Source organism: Octodon degus, unplaced genomic scaffold (genome assembly GCF_000260255.1).
Source record: "Octodon degus isolate 3935 unplaced genomic scaffold, OctDeg1.0 scaffold00228, whole genome shotgun sequence".
Taxonomy (NCBI): domain Eukaryota; kingdom Metazoa; phylum Chordata; class Mammalia; order Rodentia; family Octodontidae; genus Octodon; species Octodon degus.
The window spans coordinates 757,003-781,998 of record NW_004524804.1 but is presented as its reverse complement, the minus strand read 5'-3'; the positions used below and the strand labels follow the sequence as shown (position 1 = coordinate 781,998).

The 24,996-nt window shown below is 43.9% G+C and overlaps 1 protein-coding gene across 3 annotated transcripts in view; it reads right to left on the bottom strand.

The window, feature by feature from the left end:
• The window catches only part of Rapgef2 (Rap guanine nucleotide exchange factor 2), a 225,185-nt gene that overhangs the window by 142,866 nt on the left and 57,323 nt on the right, over positions 1-24,996 (bottom strand). For all 3 annotated transcript variants that reach the window (XM_023705753.1, XM_023705754.1, XM_012517899.2), the window contains exons 2-3: positions 9,739-9,809; positions 3,877-3,933 (exon numbers count right to left, since the gene is read on the bottom strand). In XM_023705753.1, the coding sequence (XP_023561521.1) occupies positions 3,877-3,933; positions 9,739-9,809 (128 nt within the window). The remainder of the gene's footprint in view (positions 1-3,876; positions 3,934-9,738; positions 9,810-24,996) is intronic.

Genomic DNA, 24,996 nt, shown 5'->3' with positions numbered 1-24,996 from the left:
TAAATGGATGGGGTACAGAGGTACACACATGTGCATGCTGGGTGTGTCTAAATGGATGGGGTACAGAGGTACACACATGTGCATGCTGGGTGTGTGTGTAGAATGGACAGGGCCCTGAGGGACACATGTGTGCAGCGCAGGGGCAGGGCTGTGTGCACCTCCCCAGAGGCTGCGTCTCTGTCCCAAAGGCCATGAGCACCTGCACTGAGCCAAGGGGAGCCCAGAGGACAGCCAGCCAGAGGAGGCTCCCACGAGCTGCTCAGAGCACCTTCCCTTCTCAGGACGGGGCATCGCCCTCTCCACTGCAATATCCTGTTTTCCCACGTTTGTATGTCTCATTTCGGGTTGGTTTAGAAACTCACACTGAGATTTCCCAAGATACAAAATATTAAACACACATTACATAATGACTGAAAACAAGGCCAAAATCACCAGACAGCCTTTTCTACCGTATGAAGTCCAACAAATCTTTTCTAACTTTCTAATGCAAACACAACTTAATTCCAAATGGTGACTTCTTCATTTTGAAAGATGCATTTCATCAGAATGACAGCATCTTCCTAATCTCAATACAATTTAAAAAGGCATTCTTGTCATCTTGTTGCCCTTTATTAAAGTCAGAGGCCCACAGGAGTTAGAGATGCACTAAAAAGTTTAACGCTAAAAAACTCACAGACAAAAATGTACATTATCCAAACAATCTGACAGCGCCCCATTTGCATTCCTGTTACAGGTGCAGTGCTGGGACAGCCTGAACAGCTCTGAAGGGCAGGAACCATTACTTTCCATTTCATAGAGGAGAAAAACGAGCACAGAGGGGAACAAAGAGCACTGTGTCCTATGGCACTGACCAGAAGTCACCAGCACACGAACACAACAGGGAAATGGCCCAGGTCTGGCAGCCTCCGACAGTCTGACTGTGCTCTGCTCTTCACACGAAGCTCACACAGGACAACAAACAAGACATTTCCCCACAAGGTGGCAACAGGTCCCCAACAGGGGCACTTTGCCAAGTATGGCACCACAGATCTATGCCCTCCACAAACATGGTGTTCCTTCATTTTCAAACTGAACTCACACACTGGTCAAAGTAGGAACACACCCATTCAAGGACCAGACTGGCCCAATACCAAGAATCCGATTATACCCATCTATAATTAGGCTCTGGCTTTTGATCCTGGGAAGTCAGGTTTCACTGGCTGCCTTGGGCCTCTCCTTGCTTACCAGTGCTGACCCAGCACAATGGAAGCTCGTGCTACAACCAAGTCAGGCGACAAAGTCATTACGTAAGACCTGCCTGCCCATCACAGCCGCTGTCTAAACTGAGCCTAAAAACAAAACCAGGGGGCCTGGTAGATAGCTCAGTAGAATAAGCGCTTGCCTGGCAAGCCCAAGGGTCTGAGTTCAATCCCTAGTTCAACCAAAAAAGAAAAAACAAAAAAACAAAAAACAGGTTTACAGACACAGCAATCTCCTCCTTAAAATGCTAGTGCACGGTCCTGAGCAGCACTGTCAGGCCCAGGAGAGCGTGGATAAGCAGCCGGGAGCCCAGGGCAGGAAGCGCTGAGCACCTATCTGCTCTGCACATAACCACCTGTTCGGTGCCACAGCACCAACAGGCTCGACAATGCTGCTGCCTGTGCCCAGAGCCAACACTGCACAGCCACGACACCAGGCTCACGCGCAGCTCCAACTTCCACCAATGGGACCTGGGCAGCCTCAGTTTCTCCCTGTGCGAAGGGGGAGTAAGGGTTACCAGCCACCTGGGAAGACGCTGGAAGAGTAAGTAAGTAGACTTAAAGCAGAAAGAGCACCTAGGAGAGCAAGTGGGACAGAAGTGCTTGTTCCAAGTCTGCCCCAGCTCACGGTCATGAACACTGCTGAAACCACATTTCACCGGGGGGGGACATTAAAGGACATTAGCACTGAGCATCACAAAACTGCTTCAGTGTCAGGAACTCGTCCCAGGCTCACACATACCACTTGTACATTCATTCTACAGTGTTTAATGCTCCTATAAGAAACAATTATTTTAGCTGGATGCAGTAGAACTCCAGTTATCTGAAAGGCTGAGGCAGGAAGATCTCAGGTTTAAGCCAAGGATGAATAAGAAATTTAGCAAGACTTTGTCTCTTTCAAAGACACATCACTGGTTATGATGTCTGGGATTTGATTCCAAATGGCCCACTTATAATGGGCAGAGGGACACAAAGATGAAATATAATTGGCCATGAGCTGAAATGTTGCATGGTGAGTAGTACTTGGGGACCCATGCTCTATAAGACTGTGTTTTTATAATTTTCCATAATGAACTGAATGACAATTTGAGAGGGTCTTATGGTTTGTGTCTACTTGCCCCACTCCAAGCCTCACAGAGAAGTCATGGGGAGACTTCTGGAGTTTGTGATTGACTACTGTGGGTGTGGCTACTGCACCTGCCTAGGGGCAGGTAATGTGCATTACCATGTAAGAAGAGAGAAGCTAGCTAGCTGCCAGAGCTGCGGCCACCCCTTTTTTTACTCTTGGTCTTTGCTGCCACCATGAATGGCTGCTCTCTGCCATGTGCGGCTCTGCCTTGGAGCCAGCTGAATATGGAGTGAAACCTCCAGTAACTGTGAGCTAAATAAACCTTTCCTTCCTTCATTTTGAGTGTTGGGTAATTGTCCCAGCAATGAGAGAAGAGTAACTGAGAAAAAGAGGAAAAACACTCTTGCCATTGCCTGGAAAAGTGAGGACCATTTTTTAAAGGAAATGAGGACATAAATGCAAGTCTCCTGACATAGGGCCAAGCGCATGAAACTGGCCTGAGTGTTCAAAATGTCAAGCCGAGTCTAGGCATCCCAGCGCTCGGGAGAATGAAAATAGGAGGATCACTGCGGGTCCCAGCTGCGCAGTGAGACTTTGTAGCAAATACATTTAAAAAAAAAAAAAAGTCAAGCCAGACCTCTTCCACAGGGGTCTCTTTGCACATTCTGATTCCGAGGATGAAAAACATGTCTCTCTAGACAAGAGCACACTTCTGACGCCTAGATCAGAAGGCACATGTTTTCCCTCTCACAACGTTTCCAAGACTCTGGACAAATCTTCATTTCCACAGTTACTTGGTTTGCCATTTTCTGTCATTTTCCTACTTCTATCTCCTCAACAGATTATGGACTCTTAGGAACAGAACATGTATTTTATTTATTCAATAATAATACCTGTAATAGACCTGGAAGGGAATACTTATGTAGTAAGTGCTTTGAAAAACAGGAAGCAAAGTCAACAGAACACTCAGTCATGGCAAACATGATCAAACAAACAGTACACCCAGTAAGTCAGTTTATATATTTAATGTCATTTATCGACTATGTGTTTATCACATTCTTAAAGACTCAGCTGTCATTCCTTATAAAATATGTTACTCCTCTTGCAGGAATATCAGTACAATTTTAAAAAAGAAACTATACCCAAAAAGACATGGGCAATTTATCTTCCTATTTCTGAAAGCCATACAGACTAACTAAAACATGCCCCTTACATGTGCCATCTTCCCATCTCATCCAGTGTAGTTGTGGGAATATTTCTTTTATCCTGTTGGAAAGACTATGTACTATTTCATAAGGATAAAAATGACAAACATTCCTAGTATGCAATGGTATCTCTAACCCACACTTAACAGATAAAGATAATGGGAACTGATCAGGAAGGACTGAAAACTCCTCTTTTACAACAGGAAACAGTTGAAATATTTCACATTTCTAATCCATGAAAAGTAAGTTAACACAAAAACAAGGTAATCCTGACTTAGCCAACCTTTACTAATACTCCTTTGATACTTTATAAAGAAATTTAGTCACTGCATTATACATTGTAAAACACAAAAGAAACACTTACTAGTATAAAACTTCATTTGCTTCGTGTCTTTCATATCTCACAGTTTCACACATTAACCTGCAAAAGGGAGAAAGAAAGGAGTTCAACATCTGAGTAACACAACACTAAGACTTTAAAAAATGAAATAAATCATGTAGTCTTGAAAGTTAAGATTATTTACAGAGCTCATTACCATTATTCATTAGCCCCAGGCTATACAATATTCATACCCATGTTAACAAAATTAAATACAATGATATACTAGGAAACAAATATCTAGTAAGATGCCAGCTTTGCCATGCTTACTCAGTGGAGTGTACTTTATACTGTGGTTTCCATGTGTGGTCAAATTCCTGTTCCCTACGGTAAAAAGAGACTGAAAGGGAACCCTAATAGGTTGTAGAAAGAACAACCTATTAACTTAAAAAGTGATAGCATCATTCACAGCTCAGCATTAATACTACTTACCAGCACGGAGTTCTAGACAAAAGCAAACTTTTATTAACTCCGTATGTTTATGGCCAATGACTAAACGCAAGCCTTGGGATTCGTTATGGCAGCTCATTCAGCCAAGGAAAAGATAGTGAAATTATGGAACCATGAGTATTCAAACATTCAAAATTGTACCAAGCACAGCATCAAAGAAGCATTGCACGGCACCAGTCACAATGGACGTCCAAACAGGCTGCTGCAATTGCTCTCCTTCCTGGGAGGGAGCCAGGCCCAAAGAGCAAGTGCCGCCGGCTGTCGCAACGATGACTGCCCAGCAGCACCTCCGATGTAGGCATTGGGCTGCTTCTCCCCAGACAGAGTCCCACTAGGATCGACACACACCCAACTCTCCTCTGTTCGCTAAGCCCAGCTTTTCTTCTTTGCCCATCCAACTGGCACCCTATTGCAGGGATCCAGACTGACAGGCACACAGTCACCTAGAAGCACAAAAACAGGGCTGCCCACAGGAACCCGGCTCAGTAGCCCTTGCGCTTTCCCAACATGCTATAAATAAACACAACTGTAAAAGCGGAACACTACAACCTGGGCCCTGGAGCGATGAATGCCAGCAATGTGCCTGCTATCCTGACAGCAGCTTAAAAGTCAAGTGTGTTTTGGTACGGGGGAAGTCACTTGTGTCCAGACTGTTCTGTAGGCCCCTCCTTCCTGCCCACATCACAGTGTTCTCAGGACCAAGTGCCAAGTAAATAGCATTCTACTCAACCTTGGGCCAGGCTGCTTCCTTCTTGTCCCTGGCAACTGGGGCCATCTTCCAGCCCCATGGCTGGGTTGTTCCTGAGCAAGTAGCGCTCTTAACTTTCTAAGGGCCTCATCCTTAGCACCCCTCTTAAATCAGGCCCACCAAGTGCCCCTATTCCCAGAGCAGAGGCAAATCCTAGGCAGACACCACAGAACAGATTACTTCAATATTGAAGAATATCTCAATTCTTCACAGGAGAGGCAACAATCACAGCAAGCTGCCCTCCCTTCCTGCTGAGTCACTTCACCAGAAGGGTCACAGCTTCACCCCCATGTTGAGGGCTCCCATCTGCCTCTCCTGTTAAGTGTCAACATCACTCCCCCATTACAGAAACTCTCCTTCTAGAACTGTCCACATTCTCCACCTCCACTGCTCAGCTGGTCCTCAAATGCCAAGCAAAGGCTCTAGACATGGTCGGCATCTTTTAGTCATCAAAACCCTGCCTAAACTTACATGCGCCTTTCTCCTCACAGGACACACATCTTCTCTGGGCTCTGCTGGGCTCATCGGTCATGTTGGCTGTCTCCTCGGCCCTTTCCTGCAGCACTCCTCTACTGACTGATCATGCCATCCCCAAAGGCTGCCCTTGGTCCTCTTCTCCACATCCAGAGTCTAACTCAGTGTCTGATATCACACTAAATTCCTATACTGGTGACTTCTAAAGCGATGTCCCAGACCCAAACTCTAATCAAGATGGAATCAAGTAGGGCCAGTGAGATATCTCAGCAGACAAACACCTGCTTAGACAAGAACAGGGACTAGGGTTCGATCCCTGGTACCACATGCCATGCTGGCCCCAGTCCCACCCCCCAGGCGTGCTGAGCCAGCCACTGAGACCAGGCATGGTGGTATACACCTGTATCCCCAGCACTGGGGAGGCTGAAAACAGAGGATCACAAGTCCCAGCTGCGTAGCAAGACCCCGTACCAAATACATTTTTTAAAAAGTCAAGATGGAGCCAAGTAATCCTGACCTTATAATGGCCACCTCCTGTGTCCACTGTCCGGAACAGAACATGACGTTCTCATTCTGAGTCTGCTTCCCCAAGTCAGTGGCACCCAAGTGTGCACACTCCCTGTCTCCAGTATTCCTCATATCCACCCTTCTGCCAGCACCTGCTCCCACGAGTCCTCCACTAGAGCTGGTCACTCTCCACTGTGGTGCCCCCAAAGCCTCATGCGCTCACGGGTATGTGGTGTCAGACTAGTCCACCACTGGGTACCACTGGAGCGTGGCCTGGAAGGGGAACTCAGGTGTCCCTCCTCCCAACCGCTACAGTGAGCTGCTCCTCCTCTGCCACGTCACCTACCTTGGAACTAGCTGGGTGTGGACTGAACCCTCTACCAACTGTGAGCCAAAAGAAACCTACTGGTGAGTGCCACATACTTTGTCCCAGCAACAAGAAAACATCTAAGACAACCATCTCCTCCGCTAAAACCACACCCCAGCCACCACTACATGGTCACTGTCTCTTATAGGATCCTGGAGTAGCCTTGTGCTTTCTTTCATGTTTGCAAGTCACTTGTCCATTCTCCACTTGGCTTCCAGAGAGATCTTTCCAAACGGGGAACCACACCAGGGCTGGGGAGATGGCTCAGTAGAATAAGTGCTTCCCTGGCAAGTACAAGGGCCTGAGTTCAATCTCCAATTCCACCAAAAAAGAAAGAAAGAAACCACACCATCTCACAATTCTGCAATGATGGTTATAACCCAAACTCCTTTCTTCTTGAATACAGATCCTACCAGCTTGCCGTGCTGGCTCCGCTACACCAACTTCCTCAGCAGGCCTCCCTGGCACAGACAGCAGTCGTGACACCTCAACACTGCACAAATTCTGCTTGGCTGCTCCATCTCAAATGTCACCAACTTTGACTCCAAGCTCAGAGCAGCCCAGCACCCATGGCTGACATACTCAGCCACAAACATCTGAATCAAACAGTGCTGACCATTTCCAACTATCCCTGTAGCAGCCTAAATTCAGGGATGGCAGGGTCCAATCTATGTCACCGATGTGCCTCAAGTCTCCATCAGCATCTAGGACTTGGTAAGCACGCGATCAACATAAACGTACACATACAAAAGAAATAAATAGAACCAATACTATCAGAAAGTCATGACAAACTGTCTCCTATGACAATGTTTTCAATAAAGTAGTACCAAAAAGTGTTTAACTTTAAACATTACTAACCAATGTTTAGCAAAAGGACACTGATCTCACCTGAATTCCTAAAAGAAAATGACATAAGGGAGCCTATAAATTAATCACAGTCACCTACAGTGATGAACAAAGTATGTATTTTCAGCAGGCTGTTGTTCTCAACACAAACCTAGCTCGGTGGCAGAAAGCTTACCTAGGATATAAAAGTTCAATCCCCAGTGCAAAAACAAACAAAAAGCTACTAGAAAGCCTGCAGCAGTTGGGGGGGGGGGGCAATTTTGGGTCTCTGCTCAAAAGTGCAGCACTTTTCCTGCTTGTCAAATATGTTGCTCCTGGTCTATAAGGATTAAGGGAGTAAGCACCTAGTTCTCAAGGGAACCTTTGGGCTGCTGAGAAATGTGATTTCCAGCAGCGTCAGGTTCAGGACTGGGCTCAGAGCCTCCAAAGGGCGGGGTGCGGCATGTATATACAGATTTAAAATCATGACTGAGAACATCTGATTTTCTAAAATTGGAAAGCTGACTGTTTTCTATTAATTCTGGGTAAAATTTACAAAATTGAAAGAAAATAATCTAAGTTTTCTATCTTTTCTAGAAATGGGAATATGTATAAAGCAGATTATTCAAGTCTTTAGGTTGATCTGTAGCTTGATTGCTGTTATAATTTGGTGTCTTGATTTTGTTCTTAGATAACCAGCTTAGTTTAAGCAGATGTCCATAAATATGACTTTTAATCCAGGCTAACTGATCTAAACATTTGAAAGCCCTCTCTCCATAACTCCATGCCAACAAATAGCTCTCTCAAGCTCCAAACAGACTTTCTAGGGTTTGAACAGACTATACTACGCCCTTGAATTGACCGTTATTTCTAAAAAAAAATTACCTTTGAAATGGAAAATTTCAAAAGGTATGTGGAACTTAACTGTATTTTGTTTCTCTACTTTTATAACTTTAGAAATTTTGAAAAAGTATTAAAAATCCTTTATGGCAGAGAATTCTCGTCATCTAAATTTGACACCCACACATATGAAACACACTTAATGTATCTAAATTATCCAATTGTTCGGTTTCATATAGAGAACACAGTAAGAGTATGACCTTTGTATTTGCATTTTAACTAATTACATTTGCATTTGAAGACTGAGTTTAATTAAATAAACAATTAGCACTAAATCTCAGGAAAGTTGTCATCATAAAATATCAAATGAAAAAATTACTAGCTTTAATTTGACCCACCTTCTAAACTCCCAATGGTTTTACCCTTTCTAATAAAACTTAACTGAATTTTTAAACACTTAATCTGCAATCTACTTTAATTTAAATGATTTTCATTTAAAATTTAATTTTAGAAGTACTCAATCCTCCTGATACTTTTTTCAATTAACAACAAAATCTGAAATGACATGCTCAAAAATTAATTAGTGTTTAAAGAGTAAAGGAGCAATCTACAGTATAGGAGAAATATTCCCGTCATAATTAGAAAGTGCTAGAACCACAGCTGGCCACAGCTAGAGGAAACAAGCTCTTCCCACCCTGCCCCAGCTAATAAGTAGCCCGCCTTCCACAGTCCTCTATTTTCTGTTACACGGAAGGTAAGTTCACTTCTATTTTTTATTACAAAGCACAGATAAGTAATAAAAGTTTTACATGAACAAACTTGTTATGGTTTGTGTCTAGTTGTCCCCCCTAAAGCCTCATGCAGTCATGGGATGGGGACTTCTAGAGTTTGAGATTAATTCATGATCCACTGGGATTACAGGTCTTAGTACTGCTGAGATTATGGGTGTTGAGCGCTACACCCAAACTGGGGCAGAGAGCCTGAATACCATATAAGACAGACAGAGAAACAGACTCGCTCTCTGTTGCCGTTGTTGGCCTGTTGCCATTGGTGCTGTTCTGCACTGCCATGAACTGCTGCTCTCTGCCATGTGCCCCTGGTTTCTAATGTATTCAGCACTAAGTGGCATATTTTTATTTGCCATGAAAGAAAATAATGCCTCTCTAGTGTGTTCACTAAGTGGAATTCATTCCTTTCTGTATGTGATCAACATACACATACAAAAGAAATAAATGGAACCAATACTATCAGAAAGTCATTTATGACTGATCTGTAAATTCTTTCTTCATTTTTATTTTGGACAGTTTTTATTGTTATATTCATTTATGTTTGCAAATAATTTATTTTCAATTTGCAAACTATTTAAAATAAAATAAATTTTTTTAAAAAGTCATGACAAACTGTCTCCTACGACAATGTTTTCAATAAAGTAGGACTAAGAGGACCCCACAAGAGAGGCCAAAGAGCACTGCCAAAACAGAAATACAGACAGGTTGTGCAAAAACAACTGAACTCAACTTTTTAAACTTACAAGGAGTTTTTAAAAAAGCAGTTTTATAATGCTTTCTTTAGGCCTAATGATAATAAATGAATACATGAAATACCAGCACTCAATTACTACATTTCAATAACATACCGAAGCTGATGCTCTCTCAGGTTGGACAAGGCTTCCATGCCGTGTAAATAGGAATACACTATTTCCAGGTCCTGTTTCAAAGAAAAGAACAGAAATTACTAAAATTCTTAGGGGGAAAAGGTTTCTAAAGTAAATTACAAATTATACTATGGATAGCTATTTTAAAAATTAAATTTTCTCAGACATTAAAACTAAACATTGCAAGAAAAGCAGACTTCTACAAATTAAAACTGCCTTTGGGATAAGCACAAAACTTTCTGAAATAATAAATGGACAAAATTTTTTAAGTTATATTTATAAGGAGGTAGCCAATATAAATTGAAATAATAAAGTATCAAAATTCATAATGTGAAGAAATGGAGTATAATTAGAGACAAATACTATTTGTTCTTTTAAAAAATAATGGAAAAATTTATTAAAATAAATTCTTCATAGTTTACTCTTTATCTGTCTTCTGCCACTTATAGCAAAATAGCAAAAGCTTTAATTTTAAAACACAGATATCTGTCAATATCACAACTGATCTATTTTCTTAACATAAAATTAGTGTATATTATTTCATGAGTACACTTAAAAGAACTGTTAGTATGAAATCAATTTTCTCCAAGTCTTACCAAAATGTAATTTTATACATTAAGAAAAAGGTAAATTGAAATATTTTCTCTTTTAAAAAAGGAAGCATCTTATTTTTCTAGATCATACCAAAATATATAGAAAAAAAGATTCAGAGTTATAAAAGTTGTTAATAGGTAAAAATGCAACAACCGGTGATTCAAACATGCTTAGTTTTCTAGCAAGGAATTAGTATTTTAAGACTCTAATATCTAGGATTACAGATGGTTTGTGGTAATGAGAATTAAAATGGATATTTACTCCTCTAAATCTAAAGTTAAAATCTAAAATGTATTTTTAAATATTTGTAAAATAAATCTTTTTATCAGTAACCACGTTAGGTGATAATTTACATTCGATAAAATGTATTCTTTTAAAGTAAATAAGCCACTAGTTTTTTAACATTTTCACCACCCAAGAAACACTCCATTCTCCACTTACTGGGGTCTTCTCTCACTTTTCAAACAATGTTTTGTACTTTTCAGCACAGGAGTCACACTTCCTGGATTAAACTTAATTTAACAAAGAAAAAGTTTCTGTAGCCTTAGAAAAACATTTAAGAACAGTGGCAACTCTATGAGCACCTAAATTTCAATATTAAAGTTGCAAATGATTTAAATAATTAATGGAACCACACAAAGAATTAACATTTTTTAAGATAATAAGACTTGCAGTCTAAATTTGTTGTTATATTTTTAAACACTATTATGATGTATTAAGAAAAATACCTGATCTATATAAAATTTATCAGGATTAAAAATAAAATGTCGGGATGGCTAAATAGCTCATTGGATTGAAGTGGCTCCTTAGGCAAAGGCGACCTCGGGGAGCAGTCGCGCCACTCTCCCAAACAGAAGGCACCGCAGTGGGGCCTGAGCCAGATGACACTACAGATCTTCTATGGAAATGAGCTTTCCTCGCTGTCCTCATCACGAGTAGGGAGCCAGGGTGCAGGGACAAGGCACCAACACCCCACACTAACCCTGAGGAGCAGCACCACCAGACCGGTGCGCAGGAAAGAGGCGGACAGGAGAATCTCCGCTCCCCAACCCCAAGAAGGAAAGCTCTGGACTCCAGACTAGCCGAACCAGCTGCAGGAAGGAGGAGTATGTGAGTGTCTCTCTAACTACACTTTTCCAAGCAGCAGATCACCCATGCTGAGGCACTGCTGGGAGGCGAGAGGAGCAAGGCAGATGGAGAGAAATCAGAAAAGAACACAGGCTGCCCTTCTGACTCTTGCCCCTGACAGCTCTACACTGACCCAGGGTATTAGCCTGGCCTAAAGGGAGACAGCAAGCCTATGAACGCAGACATGGGAGGGAGGGGCTGGTGTGGGAACAGTCTGTCAGCACCTGTGTCCCCCAGCCCAAATGTCATCACAGGGTGAGACGTGGGCAGGATGCCAAAGAGTATCGTGTGGCGGAGACTCGGGCCAGAGGCAGCACCCAGCAACCTGTTCCACTGCCCAGGAGCACCCTCTTAAGCTAGCAGCCTCCCCTCTGTCAATGTGTGCTGGCTGGCATGGACTAGAACTGCCTGAATCCAGCAAAGAACAAAGATGGGAGGGAAAGGGAGATGCACGAGAGCGGCACTCACACCCCCTGGGATCTGCTACACCTCAGATCAAGCCAACAAGGGCTTCCCTCACAGCCCAGGGACATGCAGGCCCCGGAGTTCAATGCTCTGCATTCTAATGTTAGAGAGCTAAGTCACCTGCAGTGTTTCTTTCCATTTCTATCTCTGGTCAAGAAACCTTGATAGGCAAAGCAAGAGATTTCTAACCTCCCCAACTATACTTCCCAAGGCACACAAAATTCACACACCATTACTACATTAAGGGACTTTTAAAAGTGTACGCTATTCTCCCCCAAAAGCTTCTCTAGACTTGGAGCATAAACAGGAACATGTTGCTCTACCCAGGAAGCAGTGCCTTTTAGAACAGTAAGGCTTTCCTTCTGCTCTCAGGACATCCTCTATGCAAAAACAGCCAAGTATTTCAAGGCAGATGGAAGTTGTGAAACTACTGCAGTCCTACAGAGACTGAAAAGCCAAACTCAGTGAAGTTTTCCTAGGAATCACTCCCCTCTACCCTCTTTTGCCCCAAAGTAATGCAGAGTCAAAAGCCCAAGGTACTGGAGTCTGAGCACCATGGAAAGCAGCTTCGCCTCACAGGTCCCCAGCCCTCCAGGGGCTTTCCCTGTCTGAGCAGAGCAGCCAGGGGAAAGAGGCCAGGGCCGTGGAGGCCGGCTCAGAACCTAACAGGACATGCAAGCTTGTAATTCACGTCAACTAGCTCTCCTTCCACCTGCTCCCTGGAATCAGGATTCCCTAGTGGCACGCAGTGCATCTCAGTATAGCCTCTGGCGTGCGGGAAGTAACGGCACCAATGCACCTCCAGCCCGCTTCTCACGCACAGTGCTGGAGTCCTTCCCAGCTTCTCAGTCTCTTCATGCAATAACAATGACGGAGAAGGGAATTCTTGTGCACTGCACAATGGGAAAGCTTTCCTTTGAAATGGGTGACATATGCATGTCACACATGGACATTTAGAGTACATCTGACAGTAACTCAATTCCTTTAGGCTCTGAAGCACTGAGGAAGTGGAGGCAGAGCCTGTGTGACGGCAGGACAGGTCCACAGCGTTAAAACCAAGAAGGAAGTCAAAGGAGCACTGAGCTGGCGGTGATGGCAGTCACAGCCCAGGAACTATACAGATGCCAAAGTGGCTCCCTTGGGGATCCATCAGAGACAAGCTCGCAATGACACAAACGTAGGATTTTTCCTTCTGGGCAAAAGATCACTAGCAAAGAGTCTGAAAGCTGTGTCAAACATCAATGAGGGTTTTTAAAGAGCTGGCTTATCCAAGGCTATCATCTCCTGGGGCGGACAGACAGTGTTGTACACGTGCTGTCGTGTTTATTGACATGACGGTTAGGTTTTAACGTTTTATTTAGGAGATGTCAAATATTTCTATACTGAAACATGTTAAGAGAACCACCCTCAGAAGAAGGTCGTAGCAGAAGGAATACTGGCTGCGAGGCCAGCATCAAATCCTGAGCCCCATCACTCCCTACTTGGGGTGTGTGACCCTCCATATCTGAGACTGTATTTGCAAGCCAAGGGGCACCTATAACTACACGAAGCTTCATATAACACATGTACATACAAATATGTGGAAACAGTAGCTCTTGAGGAGCTTCCCTCAGTGCTAGGGATTGAGCTGCACAATGCAGGCCAGGAACAAAACCAGCCCTTGGTTTCTACATCAAGGTTAAAGAAAAGGGTTATCAACATATAATGTACCACATCAGTTATTAGTAAACTTCCTAAATAGTAAACTTCACTGGTCTGAAATCTCATACCCTTAAGAATGAGGAGGAAAGTATCTGATATTTTTCAATTTCAAGACCATCCTTTTTCCTCCACAAATGACTGGCTAGTACCAATTAAAAGACAGACAAAGCTGGGAAACGACATCCTGCAGGCTAGGGCCTACCAGCACTTTCTGTCCTCTGACCTTCGCACACAGGAGCCTCTGATCTCACGCCATACCCAGCCAGCGCCAAAAAATGAAGTCCTCAAACGATGTCTGCATGCATTTTGTTATTTTGTGCTCCAGTCACAAATGCTCTACACTTAAAAGAATTCTTTAAAATACTTTCATCTGGATCTTTTCAACACCGAAAATTATTAAGAAATTTCCCAGTTACTGAAACTGTCTTTGGAAGCCTAACTTATTTAGCATCATTCTTGGATTTTTTAATGAGGGTGACATTCCAAAGCAAGTTACTTATTATATCCATCGTCTCCTGAAACATGCGCACCAGAACTTGTAGCAACACACACGTTAAAGACTTCATCTACAGGAAACCTGCTGTACTGAGTAATTCACCGACATAAGAGATCACAATGGGTCGAGGTTGCCCGGCCATCCTCCTGCACAAACTTTTGTTTTATCAGCCACAGTTTCCGACAAGGCGTCGCAGGGACGCCTGTCCACTTCAGTCCTGCGGGCTCCCAGAGCTCCCGCGGAAGGCCTTGCAAGAGTCTTCCTCAGAGCTGAGCACGAGAGCCGCCCACCGCGCTGCTCCGCTGGCCCGCACCTCCCCAGGGGGCCCGCTCAGCCTCGCCCACCTGCCTACAGCGGGCCCCTCCCTTCCGGCTCTCCGAGGCAGCCACCGCTCCCTTCTCAGCACTTCCCCTCACGCAGGCCCTTTCCTCAGATAGCAAACATCTTGGACAAAGACGACGACTTCTCTCCAGCTCTAGCCCTGCAGAGCTGCTGCCCTACCCACAGTGTGCTGAGGCAGGGACTGAGGGCAGCAGCGCCGCGAGGGCAGCACCGGGAACTAGAGGGTGGCTGGGGAAACCGCCCGGGGACCATTCTGCAAACAGCCACCAGGTGGCAGCATGGGGCATGGGTCCTTCGTGAATCCAAATACGCGCCGTTCACAAAGTTTCGGGTCCTCGAGTCCCCAATTCTTTGCTTGCAGCGTCTCAGCAAGGGGTGAAGGGGGGCAAGTTGGCCAGCACTACTGCTGAAAGTGTCGCTTCCATCACCCTCGGTCGGGAAGTTTTATCATACCCTAGCCCTCACCCAAGGGTGCATCACGTGCTAAGATGTAAGAAGCAAATGTCTCGGAGTACAAGATGTCAGTTAAGATCCTTAAATAAAAACATTCCAGGTCTGTAACTTCCTTAAAATTCATAAGGCTGGCCCAAGTGGTGGGCGCGGGTTGCTGGAAGCACTCCCCACACGCATGTGCGTGTGCACACACAGGAAAACTGTTGATGTCAGTGCCACTCAGTGCCACAGACCCTGACCGAGAAGCTCTCGCTCTCGCCCCGACGCAGCCTCACAGGGAGCTACATATCTCCAACACCTTGGATTTTCTATTTTGAGGCAGAGTCTTTCTAAGCCACCCTGGCTGAGCTCAAACTTGGGAATCCTCTGCACTCAGCCTCCCACAACGACCTCACATCGTTTTCACAGTAAGGCCTAAACCTTTTTTTTTTTTTTTCCGGAACCGGGGATTGAACTCAGGCCCTTGCCCTTGCCCTTGCCCTTGCCCTTGCCCTTGCCCTTGCCCTTGCCCTTGCCAGGAAAGCGCTTATTCCACTGAGCCATCTCCGGGGCCCTAACTCCTAAACTTGAGGCAAATGCCTCTTTATCATGCAAACTACAAAATGGACTCCTGAGCTACCATACAACAGGCTGCAGGAAGCAAACAGATTTCAACTGTGACGCTTACAATTTCCCCTCAGAAATATCTACAATTTACCATCAACAAAGAACACTGTGGAGCCCCAACCAGTGAACAGTGCCTGTGTCAGCACCAGGGCTGCATTCTGGGGACAGGACAGCCTCAGGACACCCTTGCAATGCGAGGAACTCCTCTTCACCTGCACCCTCACCCAAGTGTCCACGCACACACCAGCGAATCACTGCACTGGCCTCAGGGCTCTGTATTTGGCCAGTAGGCTATGAATGATGCCATCTGAAGATAAGATGTAGACCTCTACTCAACGTCACCTATCACTGAGCTGTGTACACACAGGCAGCACAGGTGCACGTGCATGCTCCCTTTTAACAATTCTTGTACTATCTTTAACTTTTAAATTAAAATTAAATTTCTCAATTTTTAAAAACCAACTGAACACCTGCCACCCTAACTGTCCTCCGACTCCAGGTCAGAGCCTTTGGCCTGGCGCCGCCTCATCTGCTGTGAGTGCCTACCTCTGCTCACACAGTCACATCAAGCCACACAGGGCCCGCAGTGCTGATCCGGGCTTGGGTTCAGTGCCACAGTCTCAAAGGCTCGGGCCCTGGGGCTTCGTCTCCCTGCGGCCTCTCAAGAGAGGGAAGCACTCTCTCAGAGGAAGCTTTAAATATACAAAACTTCATTGCTGCCATTTTTCTAGGACAAAAGACAAAAATAATTTGACATCTGTTTTTTCCATCTTGAATGTTTTACCAAGCATCCAACCACCAATATTACTGCTTATTCTCAAGCTTTTTATTTCTCAAGAGGACAGAACATTTCACATACGGAATTTAAAACCTTCCTCCTCTGCAGATCAGAAATAAGCAGGATGTTAATGAAACACTAGGTTCTGCTCAGAACTGTCTCCTTCAAATTTAACACAGAGCATGAGGAACAGGAAAAATGCAGCTCAGCCACCCAACCAAATAAATATCTGGGGAGGACAGGGAGGCTGCAGCATATCACTGGATTTTAGAGAACTGGAGACTTTTTAAACCTGCATCTGATACAGCATTTTATGTTTTTAACCAAATACTCCATTAAAAGAAGTAATAAACCTGTCACAATCTTCCCTTTTAAAACCTACTTTTGAGAGCTGATGAGATAGATCAGCGGACTAAGCGCCTGCTTAGGCAAGCATAGGGATAGGGGTTGTTCCCTGGCACAACATGTCATGCCAGCCCCGCCCGGGCTCACTGAGCCAGCCACCGAGACCCGGTATGGTGGCACAGGCCTGTAATCCCAGCATTGGGGAAGCTGAAAACAGGAGGATCACTGTAAGTCCAAGCTGCATAGTGAGACCCCCATACCAAACACATACAAAAAATAATAAATTTTTAAAAAATCAAATCCTACTTTTGAATGCTTCCATGAAGCTAAACTCCAACTTGCTTTCCTGCCCTCCTGAGAACACATTTCCCTGAGGGTTAAGGAGAGGGTTAGGGTGCTGACAGGAAGGACTGAGACAGCTCCACCCACGGCTCCACCCGAGGTCCCTAACAGTGCTGTAAAGAAGTAAAAATGTAAGTAGCTTCAAAGCCAGAGTTACAAAGTGCAGTTGGGTCTGTTTACTGGCTACTGTGTTCTACAACTTTAAGATCCACATAGGCAAAAAGGAAAAGAGGCTGTTAGGTTTCAGCTGGTAAAGAACAGATTTCAAAAAACACTAGGGCAGTGCTTCCAAATGCAGGTCCACAAGAAAACCTTCATTAGGCCCCAGCAAAATGAGAAAATAATAAGACAGGATGGTGAGGTCCTTAATAAAGCTACTGCTGCATTCCCTTTAAACAGCTTACTTTTATTCAGGATCACAGGCTACTTTGGTGCTACACACCTGTAATTTCAGTACTCAGTAGGCTGAGGCAGGAGGATTGCTGTGAATTTTGAGGCCAACCTGGGCTACACAGTACGTTCAAGACCAGCCTACACTATATGGCAATACTGTCTTGAAAAATTTTTAAGAAAGCTTAAAGAGGGACTGATAATAAACTTCCTTCTTTTGTCCTTACTGTATTTGAAATTATACTGATCCTAGGTGGTAGTTCATTGTTTCATATCCTATCTTCATTTTTCTAATTTCTAACTACATCTTGGCTTCTAATTTCTCAAAGGCCAGTCTTGCTAGATGCAGTGTAAAACTTGGGACACTGGTACCTCTAATACCTACCTAGTGATCTACTGAGGTGGGGTGACTTTAGGATTCCAAGATTATCTACCTCTTCCAGTTCTTAAGACACTATCTCAAACAAAACTCTCCAAAGGAAAGCTTCCAGGTGTTTCATAATCTCTGCTCAAAAGATCTCAAGACCTTTTTTGTTAAAAAACAAAAAAACAACAACAACAAAAACCTCTCACACTTGAAGCATCTAATGAAATTTTGGGCCTTGGAAGAGAATGGACAATTTCTAGAAGATGTAGGAAGCTGCTCTGCACAGGGCAGGTGTCAGAATGAGTCCTGCGGCCCCTGCTGGTCAGCACAGTGCTGAGAGGCACGTGTGGTCCTGGCCGCATAACCCTTAGCGTCTGACTCAGCCCAGCTGGCCGTGCATGGCCCACAGTGCTCACAGGGCAGGCCTGCCACGGCCCCGTGCAGCGTAACAGACCCTTATCGTGTTGGTCAAGTGTTACTTACCATTACTATTTCCCAATTTTCTTCTTTTTTTTTTTTTTTTTTTTTTTTTTCTCTTCTATTTAGGACAGAGTCTTCAGGGTCTCACTATGTAAATCAGACCCATAGTGATTCCTGTTGTCAGCCTTCCAAGTGCTAGGATTGCAAGCGTGCACCGCCACACCCAGTCTCCATCACCATCTTAGTGAGCTCTGCAGGTGGGCCGGCATGGCACACCCAAGATCCAACCTAGGCGCTGCACTCTGCCTAAGCTGTAGTCCACTGAGCTATCAGGCTGGCCCTATTCCCCAATCTTCAGTAGGTGCTTAAGGAGGTAGAAGGGAGCCCTGGGGTGAAAGGCACCCATAATCTACAAAACTCACCTGACAGAATAGGGGAGGGGAAGCTGCAGATACTACCTGTGGCAAACTCAAAATAAGATTTTCCCATTTTGTTTCTATGTCCTTAGATAATTTCTGATTTTAAGGTAAAACACTCTTGTTGCCACACTGTAGCAGAGAGCCTAGAAATAAATCCATATATTTACAGTCCACTGACTCACAACTGTTCCCAAAACACTTACTGGGAAATAACAGTACTTTCAATAAACAGTGTTGAGAAAACTTGATATTCACATGCAGAAAAATGAAGTTAGAACCTTGCCTTAACCACATACAAGGCCAGCTCAAAGTGAAAAAGACTTAACATCAGACCCAAAATTGTAAAACTACTGAAAGAAAACACAATAGGAAAACATGTTTTCCTACCAAAAATGACAACTTCTAAAAATTTCAGTAGGGATTGGGCTGCAGGGAAATCCAAAGCTTGCTCAGATTTTATTCCTTCCCTACTCACAGCTGCCTCTATGGTAACAGCACTGAACACTCTCCTCAAGTGCAAAGCTGAGCCCACAGCCTTAGGATGTCCTCTTGGGACACAGGTCTGGGACACAGAATCTTGGCGCTACACAAACAAAGGAGGCTTAGAATAGTTGCAATGAAGACAGAAATTCAATCCTGAATCATGGGGCAAGAAGTCTTAGCCCAATCCAACAACGGTTTTCTACCACTGTGAGCACTGCCAGCTCACACCAACACTCCTCTCTTCCCGCCTTCCATCCTCAGGCTCCCAACCGAGCAAACTACTCCGCCAAAGTCTGTGACGTGCTGCTACTGAGCACCTGCTTTATCTACAGAAACGTGATCAGCTACTCCTTTAGAGTACTGTTGTTTCCAAACTATATTTTATTGAGGTACTTAAATTTACTGCAGCTCAATAATAACAAAACATAACAGTGCTTTTTACCAAAAAGCACTAATACTTCCATGCTTCTGGATACAAAACCCAACTCGGCAGGACCCATGTGAGCCCGGCTCCCACTAACCTGCCCCAGGCTGCCTCCAAATCTGACTGCCACCCAGGCAGCAGGCCCGGGCAGGGGTCAGGCAGCAGCTTCTCTCTTCACTGGTCCTCCACAGAAACACAGCAGCTCTATCTGTTGAGTGCATGCAGGGGTGGTCATCAGGAATATCTGCTGCCGTATGCTTTTTCTTCTTTTAATTTCATTTTGGAACAGGTTCTCACTAAAGCAAAGGTGAAGTACCTAATCCCATTTCTGTAGACAGAGCAGGCGCCTAGTAGCAGCGCATCAAAGAATGCTTTATGCCTGGGCTGGGCTGGGCTGGGCTCAACACTGTCACTCCTCTGGCCTCAGCCTCCAAGTGTCCGGCTACAGGTGTGTGCCTCCATGCACAGCTGTAAGCATATTCTTCTTAACACTACATGTGCTCCTTTCTTGGGAGATTTAGCTTTTGAAAACATTCAACACTCACTGGGAACTAGGCTTAGTGGAGGAGTTGGTTATATAAACTCAATCAGGGTTCAATATCATCAACATAGTACAATGATATAAGGAGATAACTTCCTGTGGAATTCTCCAAGCCACTCTGACGATAGCCCCCAGATAAGTTCTAAAAATGTGGAGAAATGGTACCAAAAGTTTTACGAAATTACCTGACAGAATGAAAATTTTCAAGGACTATATACAAACCATATCTTTTAAGCTTCATTGAATTAAAGCTAGTCCTCATTTTTAGCAAAATGTCAGCAAAGTAAAATCTAACCACCAATATTACAGAACTATACCAAATTACACAACGTGTGATATCATTTATTATCTGCTTAAACCTAACAGGTAGAGCAGATAAATCACCATCTGCTCTGCTCTCCTTCCAGAAGCAGGGCACTGTTGTCCACTGGCTGGACTGATGCGTGGCTGTTTTTCATGAAAGGAAATGGTATACATAGTGAAATGACCCATGTCTGGCCTTCACAAACACTTGTTTTACCACACCAGTGAAGATTTTACCATATATATTTGCACCTTCTAAGTAAAAAATTCAGTGCAAAACCCTTAAATGAAGAAAATCTGATAGATCAGTTAATTTCTCCTCACTCCTCTCAAAATAGCCATGTTGATTCTGCATTCACTATCAGTATCGAAAACAAAGCTTAAATTTTAAAAGCTAAAAGAAAATCCAGAATGAGTACCTCTCTTCTATATCTCTTTTCTGTATGTCCTTTCTGAAAAGCCTACATCATTCAAGCATGCAGAACTGCACATGCAGTCAGTGCACACAGATCTGTAACCTGCTAACACTCCGGACCACTCCCAGCTCTCACAGAGGTACAAGTTCCCCTCCTCAGAAGCCCCCTCCTGACCCCCAAAGCATCTCCAGCCAGTCTCACTCCTCTGTCTTCATTCTGGCAGAGAAGTGCATCTCTGGGCCACTTCTTCCACTGCCAGTTACTTCACAGCCCTGGAGCATTGACCCTTGCCCCTGCTTCTTCAACACAACCAATGCTACCTTTAAAACAAAGTAATGTATTCTCCACCCCCCATCAAGAACAGCCACAAACATTAGAGTCTAGGACTGCACTAGCATAAAAAACAGCAAAAATCCCGTCCTTGCTACAAATGTTAAAAGCGTGGCACGTAACCCAGTGGTCTAGGCCTCCAACTTGTGATGGCCTGGGTTCCACTAGGAAAGGCAGCTGAACAGCAATCAGCAGGAGGCCCAAGGCAGAGCATGGGAGCTTTCAGGAGGGTGGCACTGTGTCTGGCCAGCCCCGCCCCTGGGGGGCCTTAGGGCTGCAAGAGCCTCCTCCTTGAACGTCTCCTCTTCTTCAGAAGGATCCTCTCATTAGATCCTGCAATTTGTGCTTCAAACCCATCTTTACAGGTAACTCTTAAACTTGAACTCTGTTTGCTGAACATTTAAAGCTGCTAAAGCACAGCTTCAATTCACACTGAATTTCCTCCTAAAAAAAATGAGCCATGGTTTGTCAATTTCTCTCCTGCCCCTGCCAACACCATTGTGGAGGCTGCTCTTCTAAAAAACACTTCCCAGAGGGCTCTTTAACCTGCTGCACACTTTCACTGGCATGGAATTTCCTAGCATTCCCCTCTCGCATCACAAAAAAACAAATGGGACCCAGATAGTGTTCCACTGTGCTGAAATACATCCACTGGTCAGCAGATTTCATTAAAATGCTCCCCAAGCATTTGCTCTTCCCCACCTGCACCTGACAACAGTTACAGTTGTCCCCAAGGCACCCAGCTCTTGCCCTCCAGGCACGCCAGGAGCAGCAGCTGCCTCCTGCTATGTGCATCCTCTGTACTCCATCCTGGGTCGGCCCGGGAAGTTCTAAGACCAACCCCTCCACATGCTCCCCTCCCCCGCATGGATCTGTGTAGGATTTATAAAAAATTTGTCATAGCTCAATTTTTGTTGGGATTTTTCTGTGCATATACGAAATGCCTACAGAAACAAGATGATGTACACCATATGAAAAGAACTGTCTGCTCCCAGAAAGGCACATGAACTAAAGGTCAGCTTGGAACACCCCACGGACTGAGTGAGCACGATGCTGAGTGCAGAAGGCCTTCCCGAGGATGGGTGCCAGCAGTACAAAAGAACTGGAGGAGACGATGGTGCTGTCGAGCCTCCGGAAGCTTGTCCCTCTGGCTGTCCTGCTATGGACTCAGCGTCCTCACTGTCACAAGAGCTCAGGTCCTCATTGTTGCTGAGAATGGCTACCATACTGTTTTTTTTTAAACAGTTTTTAATTGTTTTCCATAATTTTATTGAGAAACAAATAGCAATGAGACAGCTGCAAATCAAATTGGTAGGAGTTTCAATATTGCATACTGTCTTCCCAGTGGTTGTTATACAAGATGCACACATGAGATCCTATTTACAAACACTATTAGAACAAATCACTCTATTTATTGAACTAAGAGAATGTAGCTATATATCTATCTAACCATTTTGAATACACAGATACAAAATGGTCATTCATCTGTATCCCCTTTTTTTGTTTAGTTCCGTCATTTAAATAGTATAGGTGTGTGAACTCAGCAAGAGTTCAGTAGTCCATAATTGACACTGCCAGGCTATCTACTTTCAGGGGAGCTCTGGTCCTTACCTTAAGCATCAGCTCCTGGCTCCAGGGCAGATCCCTCAGCAGGCACAAACTTTCTAGCTTCCACTAATAACCCTGGGGCCTTCCCAGTGCAGATCCTTGATAAAGACTTGCATGGGACATGGTCAGGGGCTCTGGGCCTCCAGCTGGACACATGGAGCACATTGCCATGGGATCCAGTCCCTCAGCTGGGGTCTTTGGGTCTCTCTATTTACTTTTTAGGAAATTTTGGGTACAAAAATTTCCCATAATCTTCTGCATTTGATTCTTCGGGTGAAAATTCCAAGGTAATCCTATAAATTAGGTCCTACATTAAATGTTTTCCCTTGTAAACACTAACTACATAAGGGACCTTAACTGACACTACCCTAACCCCTAGGAAATGTCTAGAATTGTTAAGTTCCTACTGGAGTGGCAGAAAGCTCTGTAGCAAAAAGCTAGCTAACTTCTCTGGTCAGAGTGATCCTGGAGCCCAGCCAGATGAACAACAGAAAGGAGACTAAGATCTCGAAGCAAAGACACTAGGGACGCACATGTGATCAGCATTTACCCCATGCAAGACACTTTTCCTTCCACTGGGAGCCAAGGGCTCCTCCAGGCCCACAACCAGGGACCCTGAGCACTATGCTCAGCTTGGACTTAAAAAACTTCTGCCCTTCTCACATAGTGAGAATAGCGTGGGAGCACTAACCCACAGCTGCCAAGTTCCCACTGCCTCATTTCATTCTCCAGTTGTTGGATTTACTTGATTTGACTATTTTATCACCCTGTGACCAGGGTAGGTTTAATTTTGCAAAATAAGTTTGTTTGATGGTCAATATCCAAAATGCTAAAATAAAAATACCTGTTTTTATACTTGCACTGATATAAACTCTTCACTGATGACAGCCTGACTGCAACAACTGTTAAGCTGCAGATGTAGCAGAACACGCCTGTGAACCCCACTCTGGGGAGGCTAAAGCAGGAAGGCAGGAGGCCAGTCCACACTATACTGCATTATGTAGCCAGGCCCTATCTCAAAAAGTAAATAAATGAATCACACAAAACAAGAAAAACCTGTAGCCCTATAAATATGTACAAGTGATTATATCTGTCAATTTGATTTAAAAAAAATAAAATCTTTAGGCAAAGACAGGATATACCGAATTCTATTTCTGCACACACAGTGATATTATGCTGTGTGTTTTCTTGTAAGTTAAAAAGGTGTTAGCATAAGAAAAGTTAGTAACAGAAAAAATTACAACTATGCACCATAGATGTGTCATTATTTGAAACAGGACCGCTATATAATGAGTCATTTAAATAGTATCAAAACACAGGGCCTTGAGAACCAGTAACAGGTCAACCAAACAGCTAGAAATCTGATGTCTGAGATATCTACTCACACCTGCTTTTAGTCAGCTGAAGTCATACTAAATAAACTTATCCCACAGACCTTTTCCTCTCTCCTGAAAAAAGAAAAAAAAAATCCTTCATAAAGCAGAGATGTTCTTTGTGTGAGATTGTTTGCTGAACATATTCCAGTATTAAATTTAAATATTTTTAAGATGAATAAACTATTGGAATTTTTGTTTTTGCGTCCTTGTAATGTGCCAAAATTTTATTTTTCATTAGAATAACACAAAAATAGCAAATTGCACCAAATTATAAAATACACTGTACATCCACCATTTTTATGATCTCACTCAGTTTACTATTTTGATACAGCGCTCACATTTGTAAAGCTGTCATGTCTCAACATCAGTAACGTTTCAAACCTAAATACTGGCGTCAAAACCAATGTTTCAAGCCATTATTTAAGCCATTTTACTGTATGGCATCACTCAAATTATATAAACAATAGCTACAAACTACATGCTAACATTGTGCTGGACGATCTGTACCTACTGCCTGGAATTTCCACAACTGATACCTAATAACCTAAAGGAAAGACATCAAAGTCAGTTTTTAAACTGCTAAAAAGATAATCAATAACATACAACAGGGGCTGGAGAGATGGCTCAGTGGTCTAAAGCACCTACTTGAAACAAGCTTGACAAAGCACAGGGACCGCAGTTCGATCCCACAGCACCACATGCCAGCCAGCCACGCCCCCTGGTGGGCTGAGCTGGCCACACACACACACACACACACACACACAATAAATAAATGTTAAAAAAAATAAAAAAAAATAATTACAACAACTTCATAATAAACAAGATAGTCACTGTAGATGTTTACTGCTACAGTAGGACTTTCCAGTCTACAGTAGAACAATTAGTCCTGATTTATTTTATCTATGATGCATCT